Consider the following 25,739-nt stretch of genomic DNA (forward strand, 5'->3'; position numbering starts at 1 on the left):
CATAGAATGTTTTTATATGAGCCAGCTCGTGTTGAGCTCGTCTCACTTAGAGGACATCAGCTGAGCCACAAGCTCAATCCACTGGTAAGCGAGCCCAGCCCCAAGATGCCCTGTTCAGTTCGTTCGGCTCGTTTAGCAGCCCTTACCGGTCTTGATGGATCGGATACCCGATCAGTTGACAGCCCTAAAGTAAACAACCGAACTGGATCAGAGGGATATCCGATCCGTACAGTGCCGATTCTCACTTTTCTCAGTTAAGCAACGTTCGACAGTATCAGAGAGAGAGAGAGAGAGAGATGCCGAAGAGGACGACTCACACCTACTCGAGCGAGGACGCCAATCCTGACGGCCCCGATTCGGACCTCTTCGTCTACTGCTGCAAGTACTGTGGGTCCCACGTCCTCATCACAGGTTGCCCTTCCTTCCTCTTCGCTAGGGTTTCCCTCTCCACCTCCGTTTGTTTCCTCCCTTTCTTCCTTTCCCCAGGATTTTTGTGCTTAATTCGTGGGAATCGAAATCCCTTTTCCGCGAAAGAACACGATTCCGATCGTGTTTGTTTGTTCGCTTCTTCCGTTCTGAATCGCGTTATTAGAAGTTCGGTTTCCACGGAAAATGAGGACAGTGCTTTACTAGTTGTTGCGCACAAGAACGCTCTTCAAATTTCACGGAAACTGGACGCCAGGACGAGAAATCCTTTCGATTCCGTTAAACAAACACGGTATCTGTTTGTTATTCCAAATAGTGCCCGAGACTCTCGATTCTGTGGAATTCAGCTTGCAATTTCACTAACCAAACAGTTCTCTCTCTCTCTCTCTCTCTCTATATATATATATATATATATATATATATATATATATATATGTGTGTGTGTGTGTGTGTGTGTGTGAACGCTTGCACTTTCAGTGATATATATCGCCAATATTTTGAAAATATCATGATAATATTGAGATACAAAGGAAAATGTTCTAAAAGAGAAAATATCGTGATATGTTGAAAATATCGACAACTTTAATAGACTGTGACGGTATCGCGATATTTTAAAAATAATATTTAGTTGTATTAATTTTCCATAATTTAAACATGAGTTTTATCAATCTCAAAAAGTTTTTGTATCATTTCATTAGACTACTGCTGAAAATATTCTAAAAATCTCTTTTTCCTTTAGCATTATTTTAAATCTGCCTACCTGCTAGCATCTCAATGCCGGCGCGAGATCGATGCCTCTGGACACTCCAGTTCATCTAGTGTTCAATTTCTTTTTTTTTTTACTTCTGTAATTGTACTATTTGGGTTTAAGCATACTTTTTTACGATTAATTTTGTAAATGTTGTCTAAAATTGCAAGCATCTCAAATGCCTTTGAATTGTCCATGTCTTCGATGTTTTATTTGAATAACCAAAGATAGAAAGGCTTATGGGGAAGAAACAATCTATCAGTTTATTGATGTTTAGTATTGTAAATCGATATTCTAGAATTTGACGCTGCCTCTCTTTGTAGTTCAATGTTCAAACATTATTTACCTTCTCTCTTTTGTAGTTTGATGTTAGTGTATGTTTTGCCCCATTTTTTGGATTGAATTGCAAACATGCCGACGTTCATGTATGTGTTCCCACTTTTTTGGTTTCAAATTCAATGTCTTACTTTCTTGCATGCATGTGTGTGTATAACCTGTCCACATATTTTTAAAAACCTTGATGTGTTTGACATTTCTTGCCTCTTCTATCGCTGACATCTTTATTTGTGTGTTCATAAGATAGGGTATCGATGAATACGTCATATTTACTGCACCTGATAAACTATCATTACCGTAACTGCCAAGTTTGGGATGGATTGGTGTTGTTTTGCTTTAAACGCCTATTTAAGGATTAAATTTGCTTGATCTGGATACCATTAACTGTAACATGGTGGATATTTTATAAGATATTTATTAAATTCATATCAATTGATATACACTACAATAGAGTAATGTACTATTTGCAGTACCAAATGACGTCCAACTTACCAGCTGGCAATGTGGGATCTGAATTTGAGATCCCCAGTTACGGTGTCACAAATTTACCTGTTTGATAATTTTGTTGGAGTATTGGGGAAAGAATTACTTGGAAGATGGAACAGAGTGAGGGTTGTCATTAAGTGGAAAGGCTAAATTGGTAAAAAAATCCTGGTCAAGGCCTTCAGAGTAGCCTACCAAGGGCTTCTTTGCTCTTTGTTGAATTAGTGGTTGTAGTGGATTCTATTAGTTGGGGCGAACTTCCCTTTGCATTTGTATCATTGACATGCATTGGTACGTGTAGAAAAGGAAAGGACATTGAATTCTTAAGCTGTGAATCACCAGTACATTGGTTATACTTGTTGCCATGCTTACCTTATTCAATGCCCTTATTAAAAAAAGGGGGAAAAAAAGAGGCAGTTTTACAAGTATCGGAGTATGTAGGGGTTACCATGTATTTTTTCCCTTCCTTTTTGCTACTTGTTAAAACCAACATGCTTCTAATCCATGCAGGATTATCTTTTATGACCCATTTCTATAATGAAATTATTTACTGACTCAAAACTGTTGTTTACTGAAACTAATTTTCTGTTGTGAGTTCTGTCTTACTGAGTTTCTCTTGAAGATACACAGCTGCAGAAAATGCCAAAGCTAAAGACTGACAAATCATATGTTTTGGATAAGATGAATCATCTTGCAAGGCTTAATATTACTGAGGCTGGGAAAGTTCTTCTAAAACGTTGTGTGCGACATTTTTTTGAATCATTATTGAAAATTTTACTTTTCAGTGGTTAATATTTGTAGTTTATTGATTTTATGTCTTTACCATGTTCTCCTTTTTTTCCTGTTATTTATGTATAAAACCACTGTGTGCATTGAAGACTTCACTGTCGGGATTGTTGAAAGACTGATACTGTTCATGCATTCACATGCATTACATAAACTTAGAAATCTCCAATGGTGCCATTTCCATAAAAAAAATCACATGAATTGAGGACCATCACCTCTCCATTGTTTTTAACTTTTTGTTGGTTGGTTTCCATAATTAGCCACCAAGGTGGGGAACTTAAGCATGGCTAGGGGAAGACATTTGTCTCCCTTCGAAAAACCATGTAGATATGAGTTTGAGGGATGACCACGTATGCTTATCAACTTAAGAAATAAGAGTACAGATCAACTGTATATATACAAGCCACCAAATAATATAAATATACCCAAAATTGCAATCTCCTTATGAGACTTGCCTTCATGTTTCCCTATTCATGCCCTTCGTCTCCTGGTTCTTGTTTTATATGATTCAGAAAAACAGAAAAAGCTCATTTCACATTTCCAATTTCCATTTCTCAAGATGTTTCGTGTTTCTATTTATCTTCTTGGCAACCTTGTCCCAAAAAATAAGTTGATATCGGTTATGCACAATTTCATAGGCAATTCATGAAACATTTATTGTGCATAATATAAACTGCCCCATCCGGCAACAAAATTCTTTCAATTTAACCCAATATCACTTGGGGTCGAATGAGATAGCTGGATGAGTATGTTGCACTACCATAACAAGGGGTTGTGTTTGAATCATGCCAGGGTTATCCCCCCAGCTTGCCCATCAAAAAGGAAAAAAACAGAGCAACCCAACATCACTTCAATAATACTATATAAGTAACATATGCAAGTAGCATGGTGTTAAAATATAGTATGCTTATGGATTTGGATCCAGATTGGATCCAGATCCATACGCACGTTAAATGAAACACATTTGCAATATTGTTTCATTAATGGCATTCTTGTAATACTCCCGTAATTAAAAGACTCATTGTATATCTCCTCTTTTTTATAAAGCTTAGGGCTTGGAGGTCGAGTCATAGTGCGTCGCCCCAGCCATTCTGCATCTCCCTCTCTCTCTCTCTCTCTCTCTCTCTCTCTAGTTTCCTGTGCAAGCTGAACCACACACACACATACGGAATCTCATATGGTATCAGAGTTGTGGTTGTGGAATCCTATCAGAGGCGTGTTCAGCGAGATCTGAAGAAACATGTTTTGGTTCATCTTTCACCTTTTTTATTCTCCTCTCCACCCCTTCTATGCAACTCGTTCTTTTTTGCTAGTTCTTTTATCATCATCATTTTTTTTATTGAGACAATCCCATCTTCGTCTCGGTCCTAGAATTAAACAGGTTCGTAAACTTCTCCTACTCATTTTTTCTTTCTTGATTCTTTTAATCTCATCTTCGTCTCGGTCCCAGAACTAAACAGGTTCGTAAACTTCTGCTACTCATTTTTTTCTTTCTTGATTCTCGTTCATCATCTGTCTATCTTCTTTACCTTTAAAACTGCTTCATCATTAACGTCTGTCACTCTTTCCTCGACATCAACGACTGCAGCCACATTGCAGCCATCACTTCTAAGTGTTCTCCTCTCTGATTGCAGTCTGTTTGATTCATCTTTGATTGCAGTCTCCTCTTTGATTGCAAACAATCTCTTTGATTCCAGAAATTTTTCCTTTCCTTTATTGTTGTTTTAGTGTTCCCTGTGCAATGCCTTTAGGCAGATTATAACAGTTTACAATCTCGATTCTGAATCTGCAAAAAAAAAAGGAATTTCCTTTCAAGATATTGGTAGCACAGGTACATGCCTTGAAGTTCTACTGATTAATTAAGTGATCTCAAACCTGTTTGTTTCTTTCCATTCGTTTTGTTTGCTTATTCATTGTCCCATTGATATGGATTACTCCTCGTCATCCGGTCCCTCTGCAAATTTCTTGAGTCAGCTTGTTACAGAAAAACTTACTCATTCTAATTTTTTGACCTAGAAGAGGCAAATCCTTCCTTTTATACGGAGTCAGGATCTCGATGAACATCTAGATGGTTTAGTTTCTATACCACCACGACTTATTTTACAGGAAACCAAGGATGAGAAGGGTGACACAATTACCATTTCCATTAAGAATCCAGAGTATACAACTTGGAGGAAGCGAGATCAATCTTTGGTTGCTTATATTACGTCAACACTCTCTCAAGAAGTGTTGGTTACTCTTTCAGATGATTGCACTGCGGCGGATCTGTGGAGCAAGTTGTCTCAGACATACTCTCAGATATCAGAAGCCCGAGTTATGTACTTAAAAAATGAATTTTAAAGTTTGAAGAAAGGCTCCATGACAGTCATGGAATACATAGGCCGCTTGAAGAGTATTACTGACCAATTGGCGGTTATTGGAAGTGCTATTGCAGATAAAGATAAAGTTCAACAACTTCTCAATGGATTGGGTCCTGATTTTGACATGTTTACCACAACTTTATCATGCCTTCCTCACTTTCCCACCTTTGACGACCTTCAAGCGAAACTTCTTCAACATGAGATGATTATGAAACAAAGGGCAGAAGGAAATGAATCGGCTCGTTCTCATTCAGTTTTGGCCATGGACACTTCTGTAGGTTTGGGACGAGGGAATTGAGGGCATCAAGGAGGCAGAGGCCGCAGACGTTTTGGGCAGGGAGGACGTGGTATCTTGCCTACACCTAATATTTCAGGGGTTTTTAATACAGGAAATCAGAGGAGAGTGCCCACTTGTTTCTTATGTAACAAAAGAGGACATGTGAAAGTTGATTGTTGGTTTAATCTACAAAATAGAGGAAAAGTAAACAAAATTGTAAATAAATCAGCTACTACTATGGACACGAAAGCGCCATCCACAGCTGTGCAACAACTTTTGTTATCAACATTGTCACAGATGACGATCAAGCAAAATGAACAAGGCGAGTGGTATGTTGATTCCGGTGCTGCCACACATGTTACGGGTAATGCGGGTAAGTTATCTCACTTATTGCCTTATTTTGAAAAAGATAGTATAGTTAAGATGGAACTTATCACTCCATTAGTCATACTGGCAGTTCACATATCCCTATGTCAAAGTCCTTACTTCACTTGTCCAATGTCCTTCTTACTCATAATATTAAAAAGAACATTGTTTCTGTAGCTAAACTTGTTGACGATATGAATTCTTTCGTCGAATTTACTTCCTCTTCTGTTTATGTTAAGGATCTACGAATGAAGGAGACGTTCGCTAAGGGGGAGCGACAAGGAAACATGTACATCTTCAAGGAGATTCCTTCAGTGTCTTTGCCTTCAGTCCCAGTCCTCCAGTTGAAGTCGTCCAAGCATTCTTCAGTGTCTTCTCCTTCAGAGTCTTTGTTTTTCCCTTCATTGGAAGTTTTTAATTCATCTCATTATAATAAGCCAGATATTTGGCATAGTCGTTTGGGACATTGTAGTCGGGGTTTCGTTGAAAATCTTATATCTGATGGTCTTCTTCCAGAGTCTAGTTTATGTTCATTTTCTAATAATAATAATAATAAATGTTCTTCATGCGAACTCTGCAAAAGCCATGTTCTTCTGTTTCATATTATTAATAAAAGGGCTTCAAAGCCATTTGAGATTATTTGTTCCGATGTTTGGGGACCCGCACCTATTCCTTTCCTTTCTGACAATTGTTACTATGTTGTCTTTATTGATTCTTATTCCTGTTATACATGGATATATTTCTTGAAACACAAGCATGAAGTTTTTCAAATATTTCGGGAATTCCATTTGATGGTCAAAACAAAGTTTGCTTGTGATATTGTGCATTTACAATGTGATGGTGGAGGAGAGTATTCATTGAACGAGTTTATTGTCTTTCTTCGGGATAAAGGAATAAGTCGACAGGTTTTTTGCCCTCATACTCCTCAACAAAATGGGGTTGCGGAGAGGAAACACAGGCATATTGTCGAGAGTGCGATGAACATGTTATATGATAGTAATGTGCCCGTTAGTCTCTGGACAAAAGTTTTTCACAGATTTGTTCATATCATAAATCGTCTTCCTATGGCACTTCTGGATCGGAAATCTCCCTATTATATTTTATTTGGGCAACATCCCTCTTATGATGAACTACGTGTTTTTTTATTGTGTATGTTATGTACATATTGATTCATCTCTGCGAAATAAGTTTCAGGACAAGGCCGTCAAGTGCAGATTTGTTGGGTATGTGGATGAATACAAAGGTTATCGATGCTATGACCCTACTACAAAACGTATTAGGACCTCCAGAAATGTTGTTTTTGATGAACGAAATTTTCATGTCAATGACTCTGCAGCGTTGCCATCTCGAGAACTAGAGGTATATGATCCATGGATGAGCGCAGATCTTTTTGTTAATACAGGAGAAACATGTCAGACAAATTGTCTTTCCTTCGACTTGAGTAGGGAGTTGAATGACTCACGGATGCATGTTGAATTATCTCCAGTTGAGCCACCCCCAGTAGAACGCTTCTCTGGACAGATATACACTAGACGGGACAAAAATATAGAGCCGAGGAATGTGGAAAGCATCGCCAATGATCCAGCTCAAAGGTCGTCACGCATTAAGCATCTTATTCAACGATGGGTGAGTTATGAGACCTTTCCCCTTGATTTTCAGTTGTTTATGTCTCAGCTCACAAAACACGATGAACCCACTTGTTTTAATCAAGCTCTTCAATCTCGTCATTAGACTGAAGCTATGAATGAAGAAATGGAAGCACTTCATGAATGCCAAACTTGGGAAATAGTACATCGGCCAGAAGGAAAGAATATAGTTGGCTCAAAATGGGTTTATAAAACAAAGTATAAGCCTGAAGGAAGTATTTGTAATGAAAAGAGGCGGAAGCACCAATAGAGCAAAAGCACTCTTTAAGAGTGACCACAAGAGCCAAGAACACAAACACTAAAAGTGTATACACAAAACTCACAAAAGTAGAAAATGACTTAAAGTCATAAGTTGAATATTATTGAAAAAAGAAAGAGGAGGGTGAAAACCCCATTACAATGGAGCAAAAGCTCCTCAAAGAAGTATGAAATACAAGGGGGATACCCCTATTTATAACCCTTTTGAGGAGCCACATAGGGGGCTCCCAAAGGAGTCGTTGGGAGCCCCCAACGGTCACATTTGTGACCGTTGGGGCGGTCACATTTGTGACCGTTGGGGGCTCCCCAACAACTCTTTTGGGGAGCCTCCCTAGGTGGCGCAAACCACAAAAAAGAATAAGAAAAAAATAAAAAATAAAAAGAAATTACAATCATATTCCAAATAGAATATGCGTAAAAAATATAAAATGACTAAACTACCCCTATGGCTAATAATAGAGAAATATATTATATATATATAATTAGATAGATACATATACATATATACCACATATATATATAATATATGATTACACTTGTTAAGGAATATATTTTAACACCCCCCCTTAAACTTTGTGTGGGGAACGAAAAGATTGAAAAATACAAGAGGAAGAATCCCAAGGCTTCCAGAGTCTTCAGTATGAATGCCATGGAAATAGCAAATGTCTTCCTCCAAAAGTCTTTCTTGGTGAGCGCCTTCCATGATCTATCCAAGGTACTCCTTTCTATCTCATCTTCAAGATCCTGTGGAACAAACCAATAAAAGGTCCAAGTAAAAGATATCTTTGAACTTTAATCAGGTGAAATATTTCAAACAAGATGAATTAACCAAAAAACATATCATATGATTCATCCAAAAGTAATGGTGCAAAAAGATATTCTATGCATAGTAAAACACAATTATTTTATTTGAAGCACAGGATTTGATAGAACAAGATAATTACTTATGTATGCAAAATGATTTTAGAAAACCAATTTTCATAATCATATACCATGTTAAAGAGTGAGCGGAAACAAATTACAAGAATGCATACTGCATTCATAAGGTCCAACATTGGACAAACATAACCTCATAATGAGGAATAACATAATGGTCTACTAAGGGACACCACAAGAAGCCTACGAAGAGGCATAAGTTGCACATAATTTATTGAATGAGGGCCTAAAGGCCATAATGAGCATATGCATATAATATCAAGTAATATTACTTGAGCTTACAAGATAGAAAGACAAGTGTTATTGATTTTAGCAATTCTTTTGAAAGCGATTTCAAGAAGGAAATGCTCAAGAGCATAAAAGGAGTGTATAAAACACAAGAGTTCAAAAGGTTTTAAGTCCACTTAAGAGGCAAAATAATGAGTGTTATTTGAGTAGAGAACCTTACACATTTAAGAACATCTCACTCAAATGATTGCAATTACAAAAACTAATTTTGCATACCAAATATAAAAGGTGACCAAAAAATCAATTTGATTTTAAAATATGCATGTTAATGATATGATTCACTTGTATCTTTAAAAGACAAAATATGAATGAAATTTCATAAATTTCAACAATAATTCATCCCCTACAAGCAACTACCTCATTAGTCCTCCAAAAACCCATAAATCAAGTGTATAAGCTACTAGATCAAGAACATAAATATAATGTCATTAAAGGCCAAAGACACACACAAAGGTGTGCAAAAGAACCTTTTGTCTACATGTAATAATACTTGAAATGAGTGCATCAACGACAAGAACAAGAGAATACACGCCAACATGGATCAAAAACATCTCTTGTCTACGTAAAAATACACTCAAGATCAAGTATGTTCAGCTACTAGAACAAGTGTATCAAGCCAACCATGGGCTAAAACACAATACATCTCTTGTCTACATAAAATGGCACTTGAATTGAGTGAAAGAAGTCAACCATGGGCATACATCTCAGCGACTAGAACAAGGACACAAATGCCAACATGGACTAAAAACACACACCATGGTGTGAATCAACGTGCATTGTCTACATATAATAACACTCAAGACAAGTGTGTTCAGCTACTAGACCAAGAGAGCAAAAGCCAACAAAGGGCTACCAACACACAAAGGTGTAATAAAATTCTTGTCTACATATGATGACACTTAGATAAGAGTTATAAAAGGAGAAGACTTTTGAGGCAATAAGACTTGTAATGATAAACATATAAATAAAACCTTGAATAGAACCAATAGAACAATATTCTTGAGAATAAATGTGTGAACATACGCACACCAAGAACACTTGGAACACTTGTGCACAAAAAGCACAAAACACGAAATCACAAATGTGCAAATGCACTCATAAGATTCATAAACAATAAAAGGTTGGGCAATAATCCCAAAAACCTTGATTTTAATATACCTTAAAACATTTAAGGTTTCAAACACCATATATCCATCACAAAATAAGAGCATCCATAAGATCAATGGCCAAAAAAAGAGGAAACGAGTGACACACTCATAATTAGAGATTATATAATAAATCATTTTAGAGTCCCAAGGTGCCCATAACTGACCTCAACAACCATCTTTAATATGGTAAGTGGACAATCTAAAATGACATAACACAAGGTGCCCATAACTCACCTCAACAACCATCTCTAATATAACAATAAGGCTATACAAAAAAGGATTAATGCATCATATAACTTGTGATGGATAAAAATAAATGCCATAAAAAGGCAATGAACACTTAGGGAAATCATTTTCCAAATATGTGATTTTACAAAGAGGGCCGATTCAAAGGTCCAACATAATTAATCAAAACAATATGCCTTATAACAATAACTTTGCATAAACACGAAATTATGTTCAATCATGATTAATTCCTTAAAAGGAAGTCATTATCAAAAGACTTAATAAACACAACATGAAATATTTAAGCAATGTCATGTGTGAGAATGGATTTGGAATAATCCAAGGATCAAATCAAGCCTTTACAACTTGCAATTATATGCATACCAAGATGTAAAATGGCAATAATCTTAAATGAGCAAATTTAGGATGACATGTAACAAGATATTGCGGAAGCACTTACAATGATAAAAGAAACAATCTTACAAGTCCACTAAGGGACAAACACAAGCTCTAAAGAAGGCAATATAAACAACTCTTATTAAAAAGAGAGAGAGAACTCTCAATCATTCATAAAGATGGTGATATTTAAAAAGTCTCATAAAAACCAATATTGTTATTTTAAAAAGAAGCTTATAATAATCATGAAATCTTCTCAAAGAGCATATACTCATAAGAAGATTCACAAGGATAAAAAGGTCTCTCCAAGAGAGATCCAACAAAAACAAATCCCCAAAAGAGGGTACATATGAAAAGAAGAGGGAAAACTTCATTAAAGTGGAGAAAATTTCAAATAAAAAAAAGGAATAATAGGATTGCGTTATAGCAAAAATTCATAATATTATTAAAAACATATGACTTAATAGATTATAACCAACTTCTAATGTAATAAGTATGCAACAAACATTGATGAAGACCATAAATTTTATAATAAAACATATTTTTGAAATTGAATTGAAGAATGTAAAGAAAATAACCATATTTCATGAGATCATTTTAAAACTTAATTCAACCGGTATTATAAAATGCCTTCTTAATCAAATATTGCTTATATGAAAAGAACTCATATAGAACATTTTTAGAAGATAAACACATACCTTTAATATGAACCAACAATTATGATGAGAGTATGTGAACAATGTTACATATCTCACAAACATTTTTCTTTTAAAAGACTTATTTTTCATATAAACGGTATTCTTACAACCAAAATTAGGTATAAATTCAAAAAATCCAATGGTCAAAAATTCAAAAGATTATCGACCCATTAGACCATGTTTTGAGCAATCACACATTTAATTATTCGAAAAACAAGTTCACCGGTTTTAGAATTTATCAATAAAAGACTTTCAAGAAAAGACATACGAAAAAGAATAATTTACGAAAAAAGGTTCAATGAAATGTTAAGAACCCAAAATCATAATGACAAAGAGAACACATATGCAAAACATATCTTTAAGAAAGTTCAATGAAATGTTAAGAATCCAAAAAACATAATGCACAATATTTAAAGAAATATAATGCATACCGAATGATTTTAAGAAACAAAAGAGCGAAATGAGGACTTCACCATTTTTCTTTAAACTTTCTTGAATAGCACGCTTCTTGATGCAACAAAGAGCAACTCGATCCCAACCTTGCTCTGATACCATGTAATGAAAAGAGGCGGAAGCACCAATAGAGCAAAAGCACTCTTTAAGAGTGACCACAAGAGCCAAGAACACAAACACTGAAAGTGTATACACAAAACTCACAAAAGTAGAAAATGACTTAAAGTCATAAGTTGAATATTATTGAAGAAAGAAAGAGGAGGGTGAAAACCCCATTACAATGGAGCAAAAGCTCCTCAAAGAAGTATGAAATACAAGGGGGAGACCCCTATTTATAACCCTTTTGAGGAGCCACATAGGGGGCTCCCAAAGGAGTCGTTGGGAGCCCCCAACGGTCACATTTGTGACCGTTGGGGGCTCCCCAACGACTCTTTTGGGGAGCCTCCCTAGGTGGCGCAAACCACAAGAAAAAATAAGAAAAAAATAAAAAATAAAAAGAAATTACAATCATATTCCAAATGAAATATGCGTAAAAAACATGAAATGACTAAACTACCCCTACGGCTAATAATAGAGAAATATATTATATATATAATTAGGTAAATACATATACATATATACCATATATGTATATGTATCAACCTTTATATATATATAATATATATGATTACACTGGTTAAGGAATATATTTTGACAGTATTGACAGATATAAGGCGCGACTTGTTGCTCGGGGATTCACACAATAATATGGTGAAGACTACGATGAAACTTTTAGTCCGGTAGTCAAAATGGGTACTATTCGTGTCATCATATCCCTAGCAGTCGATCGAGGATGGAGCCTTAGCCAGATGGATGTTAAAAATGCATTCTTGCATGGAATTTTAAAGGAAGAAGTGTATATAAAGCAACCTCCTGGTTATGCCGAGAAGAATCCTACTGCCTGGGTGTGCAAACTAAGGAAATCTCTGTATGGGTTGAAACATGTGTCCCGTTCTTGGTTTGAAAGTTTCTCTATGCAAATTCAAAGTTATGGTTTTAGAAGATGCTCTCTGGATCACTCGCTCTTTATTTACCAAAAGACAGACATTGTTATACTTCTTCTTATATATGTTGATGACATTGTGATCACTGAGAGCTCAGATAATCATGTGCAAGACATGAAGCAGTTTTTAATGAAAACTTTCAAGATGAAAGATTTAGGGGAGTTAAGGTACTTTCTTGGTGTGGAAGTTGATAGACAACAAGACACATTGACACTCATGCAACAAAAATACACTCTTGACCTTCTGGAAAGAACCGAGATGACGAACTGCAAACCAGTCAGCACTCGTAGTGTATTACATCATAGGCTGAGCTCTGAAGATGGTCATCTTTGTGTTAACCCTACAACATATAGAAGCCTCGTGGGGATGTTACAGTACTTGACCTTTATCAGACCAGATATAGTTTATGCTGTCAATCAGGTATCCCAGTTTATGCATTCTCCAACGGAGGGTCATATGGAAGCTGTGAAGCACATTCTACGCTATTTAAAAGGAACTATAGGAGACAAACTTGTTTATCGCAAGAACGATTATTTGCATAGAGGACATGAACTCATCACTTATACAGACACAGATTGGGCAGGGGATCCAGATGAGAGACGATCTGTCTCTGGATATTGTGTATATATTGGACACAATTTAGTGTCTTGGAGCAGCAGAAAACAAAAGGCAGTGGCACGATCGAGTACAGAGGCTGAATACAGGTCGATGGCTACAGGCACGGCAGAAGCTACATGGATTAAACACTTATTGAGTGATCTTGGGGAGACAATTATTCAATCATTTCTTCTATGTGACAATCAAAGCGCAATAAACATTGCATGTAATCCTATCCAGCATAGCAGAACGAAGCACATTGAGATTGATCAACATTTTATACGGCAGAAAGTCGAGATAAAGGAGATAGAACTACTGTGAAAATGTCTACGAAGAGACAATACGCATACAAGCATAAATACTTTATAAAAGAAGTGTACAAAAGCACTCTCACAACACTTGAACAAAATACGCAAAAAACGTATAAATAATAAACATGCAATAATGCATGTATTTCATAAAATGGAAGCAAATGCTTGAGACTCTCAAGCTTATTTTACAACAAGAGGGAACACCCCTATTTATACAAGAGCAATGGGGTGCAAAGGGGGGCTCCCCAAAGGAGTCGTTGGGGAGCCCCCAACGACTCTATTGGGGGGACCCCCAATGCACCTTTTACAAAAAATAAAAATAAAAATTAAAAAGAAAGGATTACAAAAAAATAAGAAAAGAAATACAGCATATTCCAAATGGAATATGCACAAAATGTGAAATGACAGAAATACCCTTTTTGGGTAAAAGAGAAAAAGGGAAAATATATAAATATATATACTTATATAGAGAGATACGTATACATATAATATATGTATATGTATCTCTATGTATATAAGTATATATATTTATACTTACAATAATGTTTTTGAGTATACATTTTAACACCCCCCTCAAACTTACGGTGCGATAACCGCAAGTTTGTCAAGAAGGAAATGAAATCTGGGCGAACAAAGAGCTTTTGTGAAGAAGTCCGCAAGTTGATACTCAGACGTCACGTATGGTAAGTCAATGACCTTCTTCAAGTATTCTTCCCTGACATAATGGCAGTCCATCTCTATATGCTTTGTTCGCTCGTGAAAGGTGTGATTTTTGGCAATATAGATTGCACTTTTATTGTCACAGCATAGCTTTGTTGACTCTCTAATAAGCACACCCATATCTTTCAAAAGGCGTCGAATCCATACAATTTCCATGGTAGTGGATGCCATGGCTCTGTATTCGGCTTCAGTGGATGACAGGGAGACCTTCTGTTGTTTTTTATATCGCCATGAGATAAAGGACTCACCTAAGAAAACACAAAAGTCAGTGGTGGAGTGACAATTACTAGGGTCACCTCCCCAATCTGAGTCAGTATAAGCAAGTAATTTCAATTCAGAAAAAGATGATAGAAATACTCCCTTATTCACAGTTCCCTTCAAATATCTGATGATGCGAAGCACAACACTCATATGAACGGTTGTAGGAGCGTGCTGAAACTAACTGACGATGTGTATAGCATGTGACAAATCAGGTCGAGTAATGCTAAGATACATTAAAGAACCTACCAACTGCCTGTAAGGAGTAGGATCGGTTAAAGGAACACCATCGTCAATCTTCATTTTTGCTCCCATAACTTCAGGAGTTTCGCATACTTTGTCATCAGAAATCTCTGATCTGTCAATAATCTCACAAGCAAGTTTAGACTGGGATAGAAAATAACCACGTTGCGAATAGGCAACCTCAATTCCAAGAAAATATGTCAGAAAACCCAAGTCTGACATCTCAAATTTTGAAGTCAAGACGGATTTAATACCCTTGACTCCTTGGACATCATCACCTGTAATTAACATGTCATCAACATAGAGTAATAATATTACAATCCCTGCATTAGATTTTCTAGTAAATAAAGCAGTGTCAGTATAACATGAGGAGAAACCATTTTCCAGCATTACACTGGTAAATCTGTCATACCAGGCTTTGGGAGCCTGTTTCAAGCCATAGAGGGCCTTTCGAAGACGAAGAACTTTATCTTTAGAAATCTTCATGCCTGGTGGAGCATCCATATACACCTCTTCGTTAAGATCACCATTTAAAAAAGCATTTTTCACATCCATTTGAAAAATGTTCCAATTTTTAATAGATGCAATAGTAATAAGACATTTAACTGTAACCATACGGGCTACAGGAGCAAAAGTTTCTTCATAATCAATCCCATACTCCTGCCCATACCCTTTTGCAACTAAGCGAGCTTTATACCTTTCCAGGGATCCGTCGCTCTTAGTTTTAACCTTGAAAACCCATCGACAACCTATAGTTTTCTTTTCTATGGGTAGAGTTTGGAAATCCCAAGTTTCAGCCCTTTTAAGAGCATTAAGTTCATTTTGCATGGCTACTTGCCATTCTATACATTTTTTAGCTTCTTCAAAATTCCTTGGCTCAAAGTAAGAGTGAATGGCACTAAGACAAGCTCTATACCGGGGTGAAAATGAATCAAAAGAGACAAAACGAGTTGGAGGTCTCCTATTCCTCTCAGATCTTCGGTGATCGAGAGCAGGAACAAGCTCACTATATTGGTCAATGGCACTTCTAAAGGTGTCTTGGTTTCTACGTGAGTAGGTTATGGGGTCACTTGAAATCTGATTTTCTTGTTCATTGAAAGGGTTATGTTCTTCAACATCACCATCATTTTCCTCATCATGGTTTGATGATACATCATCATCACTAGGTATATCATCATTACTAGTCAATAAGTCAAAAAGGAATGAGTAGTCAAAATTTTCTTGTTAAGAAACATTTTTCTCAAATCCACTTTCATTTTCTAAAAACGTTACATTTCTAGAAACATATAACTTATCATCTCGAAGATCATAGCAACGAAACCCTTTTTGAGTTTCGGAATACCCAAGAAAGGCGCAGGGGATAGCTTTGGGAGAGAGCTTGTCATTTTTATCCGTAAGTAAAAAGCACTTGCACCCAAAAACTCGTAACCTATTATAATCCGGTTCAAGCTTATATAAGATCTCAAAGGGGGATATTTTCCCTAATATCCTAGATGGTAAACGATTTATCAGATAAACAGAAGCAAGAGCTGCTTCAGCCCAAAAATTTTTAGGAATGTTTTGGGAAATAAGAAGGGTCCTAGTGGTCTCAATGATGTGTCTGTGTTTTCTTTCGGCCAACCCATTCTGTTGAGGGGTTTTAGGACAAGACCTTTGGTGAATAATTCCGTGATCTTCAAGATATACTTTAAATTGGTTGGAGAGATATTCTCCTCCAGAATCACTTCTAAAAATCTTTATATTACTGTTGAATTGATTCTTGATCATTGAATGAAAGGTTTTAAAACACGTAAAAACTTCATGTTTGAACTTAAGAAAATAAATCCATGAATATCTGGAGAAATCATCCACAAAAATAACATAATAAGAAAAGTCTCCTTTTGAAACAACAGGTGCGGGTCCCCAAACATCGGAATGAACAATTTCGAAGGTTTTAGATGAGAACATAGTTCTTTGCTCAAAAGGTAAACTTTGCATTTTTCCGAGAATACAATCATTACAAGAAAAAGAACTTTTACATAGATCCTTCGCAAAAATGTAAATAAGATAACTTGGTGATATTAGGATGACCAAGTCTCTTGTGCCACATATTTATATCTTTGTTTCGGGCAACATTACAAAAAGATTTTGGAACTTGGAGAGATTCTATATAGTATAGGTCTCCTTTTCTAAAGCCTTCCCCAATCAATTTCCCGGACCGGCGATCCTGTATTAAACATTTATCACATGAAAATTTAATATCGCAACCATGATCCGAGAGTTGAGAAATAGAGAGAAGGTTTAAGTTTAGTTTAGGTATAAACCTAATTTTTGGAATGAAAAAATTTTGAGTTTCAAAATTACCTATTCCTTTAATTTCAAGAGAGGTTTCATCCGCAGTGGAAACAAAGGATGGAGAAACATTTGTTGAGTAATCGGAAAGTGAAAACATGTTTGGGGACATATGAAAAGATGCATCTGAGTCCAAAAGCCAAGAGACTTTACCTGGGATGAAAGAAGTAGACACGGCGGCACCGGATGTAGCTCCCTTGAGAAGAGGTTGAAGGGCTTCCACTATTTGATTTAAAGAGAGTGACCCACTTGATGATGCCTCTTCTTTTTGTGGTACACCGGTGGTAGCCATGGCGAGAAACTTCTTCAATTTGGGACATATGGGCTTGATATGCCCCTGTTCTTTATAAAAATGACAAATAATCTTGCTATAGTCCCTCTTTCCTCTTTGTCCACCATCTCCTCCTTGATTTTGTGATTTGAAATGAGGAGGACGATAGGTCTTTACATTATTTTCGGGTCTTGATACAACATTGACCTCATTGTTTTCTTCATAATTACAAGGAACCGCAAGAACATTTGGTCCTTGTTTACATAAACTCATACGAGTCTCCTCACTACTTAATTTGGTGAGAACATCTTCAAGAGAGGGAGGAGTAAATGATGATAGAAGTGACGACCTTATTTGCTCAAATTCCGGTCTTAACCCATTCAAAAAATTGAAGAACCGATCTTCTTCAAGTTGCTTGTGGCGGAGTTCAATTGCCTCTCCACTCCATTTTGGTTCAAGCATAGAAAGCTCATCCCAAATGGAGGAAAGGTCGGCAAAATATTCCCTAATAGACATTTCACCTTGAGTAAGGGAGAGGGCCTTCTTTTGAAGGTAATACTTATGGGATAGATCTTTTGATGTATACATTTTCTCGAGATAATGCCAAGCTTCCGATGCTTTTTTGAACTTGATAATGTTGGCATTAATCTTTGTTTCGACGGATGCGAAGAACCAAGAAAGAATCTTGAAGTTCTTCATTTTCCATTCGTCGTGCTTCTTGGAGTATTCTTCAAGAGCTTTGATCCTTTCCTCTCCCTCAAGAATCTTGATTTCACTTCCGTTCATCACGGTTATTTTGGGTTCCGGTTCCGGAATTGTACCTTGCACATAACCCCATAATCCTTTACCTTTTATGTGAGCCTCCATGTTCCTGGCCCAAATATGATAGTTGGACCCATTCAACTTGAAGCCAAGAGCGAAGTGAGACTCTTTTTCACCCATTAAGGAGTAAAGAAAAGGAGAAGAGGGCGTACCAACACAATGCTTCAACTTCTAGCTTGCACAAGATCCTTCTAAAATATTTGAGGAGCAAGATCCACCACTTCAACTTCTAAGGATCCGAAGGCACGGTTTTCGAGGCACTCGAAAAAAGGAGAATCCCACGATCCTTAATCACCAACCGTGCTCTGATACCATGTGAAAATGTCTACGAAGAGACAATACGCATACAAGCATAAATACTTTATAAAAGAAGTGTACGAAAGCACTCTCACAACACTTGAACAAAATACGCAAAAAGCGTATAAATAATAAACATGCAATAATGCATGTATTTCATAAAATGAAAGCAAATGCTTGAGACTCTCAAGCTTATTTTACAACAAGGGGGAACACCCCTATTTATACAAGAGCAATGGGGTGCAAAGGGGGGCTCCCCAAAGGAGTCGTTGGGGAGCCCCCAACGACTCTATTGGGGGGACCCCCAATGCACCTTTTACAAAAAAAAAAATTAAAAAGAAAGGATTACAAAAAAATAATAAAAGAAATACAGCATATTCCAAATGGAATATGCGCAAAATGTGAAATGACAAAAATACCCTTTTGTGTAAAAGAAAAAAAGGGAAAAATATATAAATATATATACTTATATATAGAGATACGTATACATATAATATATGTATATGTATCTCTATGTATATAAGTATATATATTTATACTTACAATAATGTTTTTGAGTATACATTTTAACAACTACGTCATGTTCGAGCAGAAGATCAAGTGGCAGACTTGTTTACCAAGGGGTTAACAGGACGTCAATTTTGGCTATTGAAGAGCAAGTTGTACATGCTCCAAAATCACGTACAACTTGAGGGAGGGTGTTAAAATATAGTATGTGTGTGGATCTGGATCCAGATCCATATGCACGTTAAATGAAACACATGTGCAATACTGTTTCATTAATGGAATTCTTGTAATACTCCTGTAATTAAAAGACTCATTGTATATCTGCTCTTTTTTATAAAGCTTAGGGCTTGGAGGTCGAGTCACAGTGCGCCGCCCCAGCCATTCTGCATCTCCCTCTCTCTCTCTCTAGTTTCCTGTGCAAGCTGAACCACACACACACACATACGGAATGTCATACATGGTGGCACCACTGATCAGTGCACTCCCAAGCCAGTGTCTTGTTGTAGGCCTTTCATCAAAAATTTAATATGTACACCATTTTCCTTAGTATTAAACCAATTCAATAGCTAACTGGAAGTTCACTCTATACAAGAATAGAAACTAGAACATGTATGGTGTCCCAATTACCCTAATTCTGTATCTAAATGTTGCAGTTAAGAATACTTGCCACATATAAGCAATTGTGCATTCATCCATATGTCACAGCACTTTCCTATCAATATACACCATCATAAACCACACTAACCCTAGGATTCCTCTCATTATAACTAGACTGGATCTGAACTTGTGATATACAAATCAGATTGCATGATCAACTGGCCCACAGCTGAGTTCTTTCATGCCACTGATAACCCACAAATCTCTCTATGAATTGAGACCCTAGCTCTGATACATATCAAAACTAAAATATGAGGTACAGCTCAAGATATATATGCAAGTCACTAAGTAAGGATATACCTAGACTTCCCCTACAAATAATTTTAAAATCAAGAAAAAAAAAAAAGGAAAACCTTAGCAAATACACATAAAATACATAGATAAGAGACTGCTTTCATAGTCATTTGACGTAGAAGAAGGAAGAAAAGCAAGATTTGGCTGTGAAAAACCTTGTTCAGATGTTAATGTGCACGCAAAAGAACTCATAGGTTTTAATTGAGGAGTTTTTCACTGTCAATTTGTGTTTGTTTATGGAATAACTGGCAACTGACGTTAGATCATGATTTGAGGCCTGAAATATTATGATTATCTTCAATATCAATTAGTTTACCTGATACTGAAAGTATTTTTATCTTCTTCTTTTTCTCTGGAGCATATAAAAATATTGAGTATATGGAAGGGTCCTAAACATTCTATCTGAAGTTTCACTTGCACTTGATAATCTAGATTTTGTTCTGTAGATAAATTGTTTACATTCTTTGTTATCCAGTGGTGAAGGAAAACTGGAAAAGCAATTTCACGTGTCTTGTATGGGATGTGAGCTTTTTGTTTGCTACCATTCAGAAGAAGATTTGGAACATGCCCCTTTCATATATGTTGTGGATGGTGCACTAAGCTCTGTTGCAGCAGAAACTAACCCTCAGGTAGTTTTGCTGCTTTTAGACTTTGCTTTCTTGTATCTTTTTTTCCTTTATGAGCATACTTGGTGTACTTCTCAAATTTATCGAAGATTATGTGTTAGACAATTGGTCTTTGTTTGATCATTGATGATGCAGGATGCTCCTGTACCACCTTGTATTTCACAACTAGAAGGCAGCCTTGTTCAAGTGGCTATAGAAGTAAATGATCGTGCACAGGGTTCAGAAATTACAAGTGCAATATCTATCATGTTCTTGTTCTTTCGAGTGATGGTAGCACACATATATCTTTTGGCACAATTTGGTGCATTTAATTGTTTCCTCTTGAAAACAAATTCATTTAGAGGAAATGTAGGACAAGACTAATGCGTGCATGGTTAATATTGCAAAAAGCGATTTCAGCGTTTGCCATTTAAACCAATTCTGGTGTTGTAATGTGCTTGCTGTCCTTGATAAGCTTATGCATGCATGAATAAGGATGTGTGTGCACATACACATGCATAAACTACAAATTATGAAACTTCTAGGTATCTAAAACATAATAACTCAATTATGTCTGTATCTCATGTTGGGGACCACGATACAAAAATCCTCATAAAGCAGTGATGGTTTTCTGCAGATGCTAGATTACCCAGGCATGTAACCCCCATATTTTAGTTATTAGTATGTACTGCACAAACGTGCATGCAATATGGTGTGGTCAATTTTTCCCTGTTTCTGCCAGGCAGATTTTGTAACATATTACTAGTTACACATGTTATAACCATCTCAATCTAATCCATACAAGTTGACTTTTATGTTGCATCTTATGATCCAATCAGGCTGGATCCAGGGTTTGTGTCTTGTTGATGGTCGTCAAGGCACAGTTTTTTAAACTTACTATAACCTCTCTTGTTCTTGTACTTTGTTGTATTTGAGGTTTGACATGCGACCTTTTGACTAATGGAGCTTCTCTTTTAGAATTTGTTTGAATTATTGCCTTGTTCTATACATGTTCCATTGTGAATATGTGATCAATTATTTCTGTCTTTGTGTATGTATGTGTCTCTGTCTTTGTGTGTGTATCATTGTCACAAATATAGGTGATATTTTGAAATATATGCATATTGTTACAAGAAAATAAAAATGATTAAAAGAAAAAAATACCATAATATTTTCCGATATATTGAAAGTTTTAAAATATTGTGATTTTAACACTATCTGATTTTTTGTAATTTATTTTATTATACTTTATCTTTGCATCTTTAAAACCTTTTAGTTTTTACATAAAAAAGACTAGAACCTATTAATTTTTGTTTTCATATTATTTCTTATTTTTTGAGTTTTTCTGCAAGATTTATCAAAAGACCTATAATATCTAAAGATTTTGCTTGCTGAGAGTCTGAGATATAACAAGACGGAATGTCATTTTTGACAGTTGGTATTAAATTCTTGAAGAAACTGGAAACATGATTTATTAATTGGATCCTCAGCTGTGTTTTCTGGGAGTTGGCATGGTATCTTCTTTAAACTTGCTTCATAAATGTTTTAGGGAAAGGTTTTGGATAAAGGCAAGTGTGACAACTCGGCATAAGTGGAAACTTAAAAGGTACGAGTATTGTATCTAATGAAAGAAAAAGGAAACTTAGTTAATGATAAGATGCTTAACAAAATAATGAGAATCCCACTTGTTGAGGCCCCTCAATAATCTTTTCAAGAGCAGCCCTAATTCAAAGTTGAAAAAAAATATTTCATGCCTTTAACATCTAATTGTGTAAAGTAAATAATCAAACTCTCCTTGAAATTAAAATAGGTATATGTTTTATTTCCAAAAGTGAATAGTTAAAGTCCTAAAACATTAAATCAGTGCAAAGGACAGATAATAAGTCAGCCATAAATGAAAGTTATCAATAACAGCACCATGATTAACCAGTCCAGTAATCTTTTGGGCCTGACCGCCCTACTCCAATATTATTCACTTCTATGACAGATTCATACAGAATTTTTGCTTTAACCAAAGCCTCAACCAAGCTGAAGGTAACTACCAACAGCAATCAAGTTGTTTATTCTAATGAAAGGGCATATGCAGTACAAGAGTTAGGGAACTGACTATAGATGTGAGCCCTACAAGAAATGCCTTTGCACCATAGAAAGTAGAGCCAACTGAACATAAGAAACAAGTACCCAAAAGATTCGAAAAAAGGATAAAGGTAAGATTGTTGATGTTACTAATCATCAAATGAACAGTCGACTTCCTCAGCTTGCCTCGATATAAATGCAAGTTGATACAAATATCAACAATAGTGGTTTTCTGTTCATTTACTAACTTCTTTGCATAATCTAATGGTTGTTATCTGTCTAAAATAAGTTCCATACTCTACCTTTTTTGCATTCAGTAAGTTCTACTAAGGTCATAGAGGTAATAACATCATTAGCAATATAGAGGTTGATGCTGCTGCTTTTGGGCTTTGATGCAATAGAACGGAATTGCCAAGAGCTACATAAATCATGTCATAATGGAAGTCTGAGACTGATCATATATTACCAAGTGGGTGTTCTTTATAAACTTTATTGCTTAGTTCTCTATCTATGAGACCAAAAGGCGCTATAACAGCTGGATATATAATCATCTTTAAAGTTTCATTGTAGCCTAGCCTGCATTGCTGACTGAATCCTTTACTACCTATGCCTCCCTATTGTCTATTGCTCAACTTTATAAATTTTATTTTCAATTAATATGTCCATTCTTTTGATTTTTCAATAACCAAGGGTTATTAACATCTGAGTTGATGAACTTGGTAGCAAGTACTTAGAACCATGGTCACCAATATCGTTCTTGGCAAGTTTTTCCAGAAGTTTTTTTCAAAAAGTTGTTTTTCTAGGAAAATCTCGGGAAAATATTGGAAGTTTTAAAATTTGAAAAATATAAAGAGCAATAAAAAAAGATAAGAAATAATAGGTTTTATAGTATTTTTCTTTCAAAAATATTAAAAACAATTACAAAATTTTATAAATATTGAAGAAACAAAAAAGTTACTTAAAATATACAAAAAATATGTTTTTGAAAATCTCAAGAAAATGTCTCAATGTTTTATGTTCTGGTGATATTTTGAAAATCTCAAAAAAATATCGGCAGACCTTGACATAGATAATATCATGGTTTTATCAAAATATCCACGATATCAGTGACTATGCCTAGAACATAATCAAGTCATTTAAAGAAACGTGAGCAAATATATGGTCATTGGCTTTATGGTTTTGTGTTTTAGTTTGTCAACTTTTGATTGTATTGTATATACAATTTTGGCTGGGAAGTTATTTGCATAGTTTACATGTGATCACAACATTGTAATTGCTAAATCTAACTTTTTTATGAAGGACAGAGAAACCATCCTCGGAATCGGAAACCTAGTCGCGCTGACTTAGCCTGCCGTACTTATGGTTGCTGTCCCGACCTTGTAAACCCGTGGTGAACCTCTTGCCCCCAGGGGGTCACCAAGCTTCGGCTGAGCATTGGCTTATCCCTTGCCCTCATTAATGCAAGCTGCTGATGCTCATGGGAATGGAACCCTGACCACCTATCTAGTGGCCAAGGCCCCTTCCACTGCACCAAACCCCTTTGGGGCTTGCTAAATCTAACTTATTTTTATGACCATGAACTTCTGATCAGTACCATTGTTTTCTGATGTGGATGTCTTTCTGATCCATCATATGATCTGCAATCTTGTGACAAGGTTGCTTTGCAAGCAGTCATTTGATCCAATGAGCAACGATTGTGATCAGCGGGCACCTGCAGGTTCTGACATGTGCTATTCTTTTTATTACAGTGAGGTGCTGACATGTGCTATTCATTTCAATACCGCGACAACTTAGGATTTAAAATTATGGAGAAGTTTATGGCATACATTTATAATTCAATGATGAATTCTTAGTATGCACCTTGAGCCTTTTAATGAAAAATGTTTATATTGAACAGGTCTTATTCACAAATTACTTTCTTCTCTCAAAGATGTCTTCTATTTGCTGAAAATGGAAAATTTATGCTCTTGTTTTTCTTTCCTTCTGGGTTCAGGAGTGAATGCAGATGATGTTCGTGTGACTGTGGCTGCACCTACAGTTCGTGGAGAAGCTAATAATGAGTTAGTGGAATTTATGGGAAAAGCATGGTTCTGTAGATAGTTCCTTTTTGCCCCATTTTCATTTTATTTCACGTCCCTGCATATGAATGGCATACTCCTAATACAGGTACTAGGTTTGAGATTGAGTCAGATGACATTGCAGAGAGGATGGAATAATAAATCGAAGTTGCTTGTGGTGAGTTAGCTTGTTATGGTATGAATATGTCATTGTATGTTGATTCATTGCACATGTGAACGGTATTATCACTTTGTGGATTAGGTGGAGGACTTGTCTGCAAGAAAGGTGTATGAGAAGCTGCTGGAAGTCGTTCAGCCTTGAATTGCATCATGATATTGTGATGTGGATATTTTCTTTTACAGGATAAAATCAACATCTGTTCATATAGTCACCCGAATTCCTGCAGTTAAATTGATCATGAGAAATTGCCAGTTTGCCTTGTGTGATTGTACAATTTTTCATCGCCACAGTGTTGCTGTCTATAATCGTCGATGAATATTTGTTTCCTCAGAATTAGTGACAATTTCCCATTACCTGAAACAGCTATATTTGCATTGAGCAACTAGAAGCCAATATATGCAGAATATTCCTAGGCAGTTTTAAAGTTTTCATATACGGGTAAAATCTTTTGCAAGTGTTGGACAGTGTTGATTAAGCATCAAATATTGCGGGATGACAATACATAGTTCATGGTCCACACTGGAAACCTGACTGTAATATGCATTTGGGAATCATGAAAATGACTACAGCCATCACAAGCAGGAAAATCTTTACATATTTACTCATGTTCTTGTGCGATCATCTGTCATGCTACTGGGA

The 25,739-nt window shown here is 36.1% G+C and overlaps 1 protein-coding gene across 1 annotated transcript; it reads left to right on the plus strand.

The window, feature by feature from the left end:
• The first annotated feature begins 296 nt into the window (after positions 1–296).
• LOC149833369 (UPF0235 protein At5g63440-like) lies at positions 297–25,380 on the plus strand. The gene is made up of 7 exons (XM_090012818.1): positions 297–411; positions 2,616–2,736; positions 20,657–20,810; positions 20,943–21,039; positions 24,856–24,944; positions 25,029–25,097; positions 25,182–25,380. The coding sequence occupies exons 1-7, from the start codon at positions 297–299 to the stop codon at positions 25,239–25,241; spliced, it is 705 nt and encodes a 234-aa protein (XP_089868944.1). The 3' UTR covers positions 25,242–25,380.
• Positions 25,381–25,739: the final 359 nt, after the last annotated feature.

This window comes from Nuphar pumila, chromosome 7, assembly GCF_984573655.1.
Source record: "Nuphar pumila chromosome 7, dmNupPumi1.hap1.1, whole genome shotgun sequence".
Taxonomy (NCBI): Eukaryota; Viridiplantae; Streptophyta; class Magnoliopsida; order Nymphaeales; family Nymphaeaceae; genus Nuphar; species Nuphar pumila.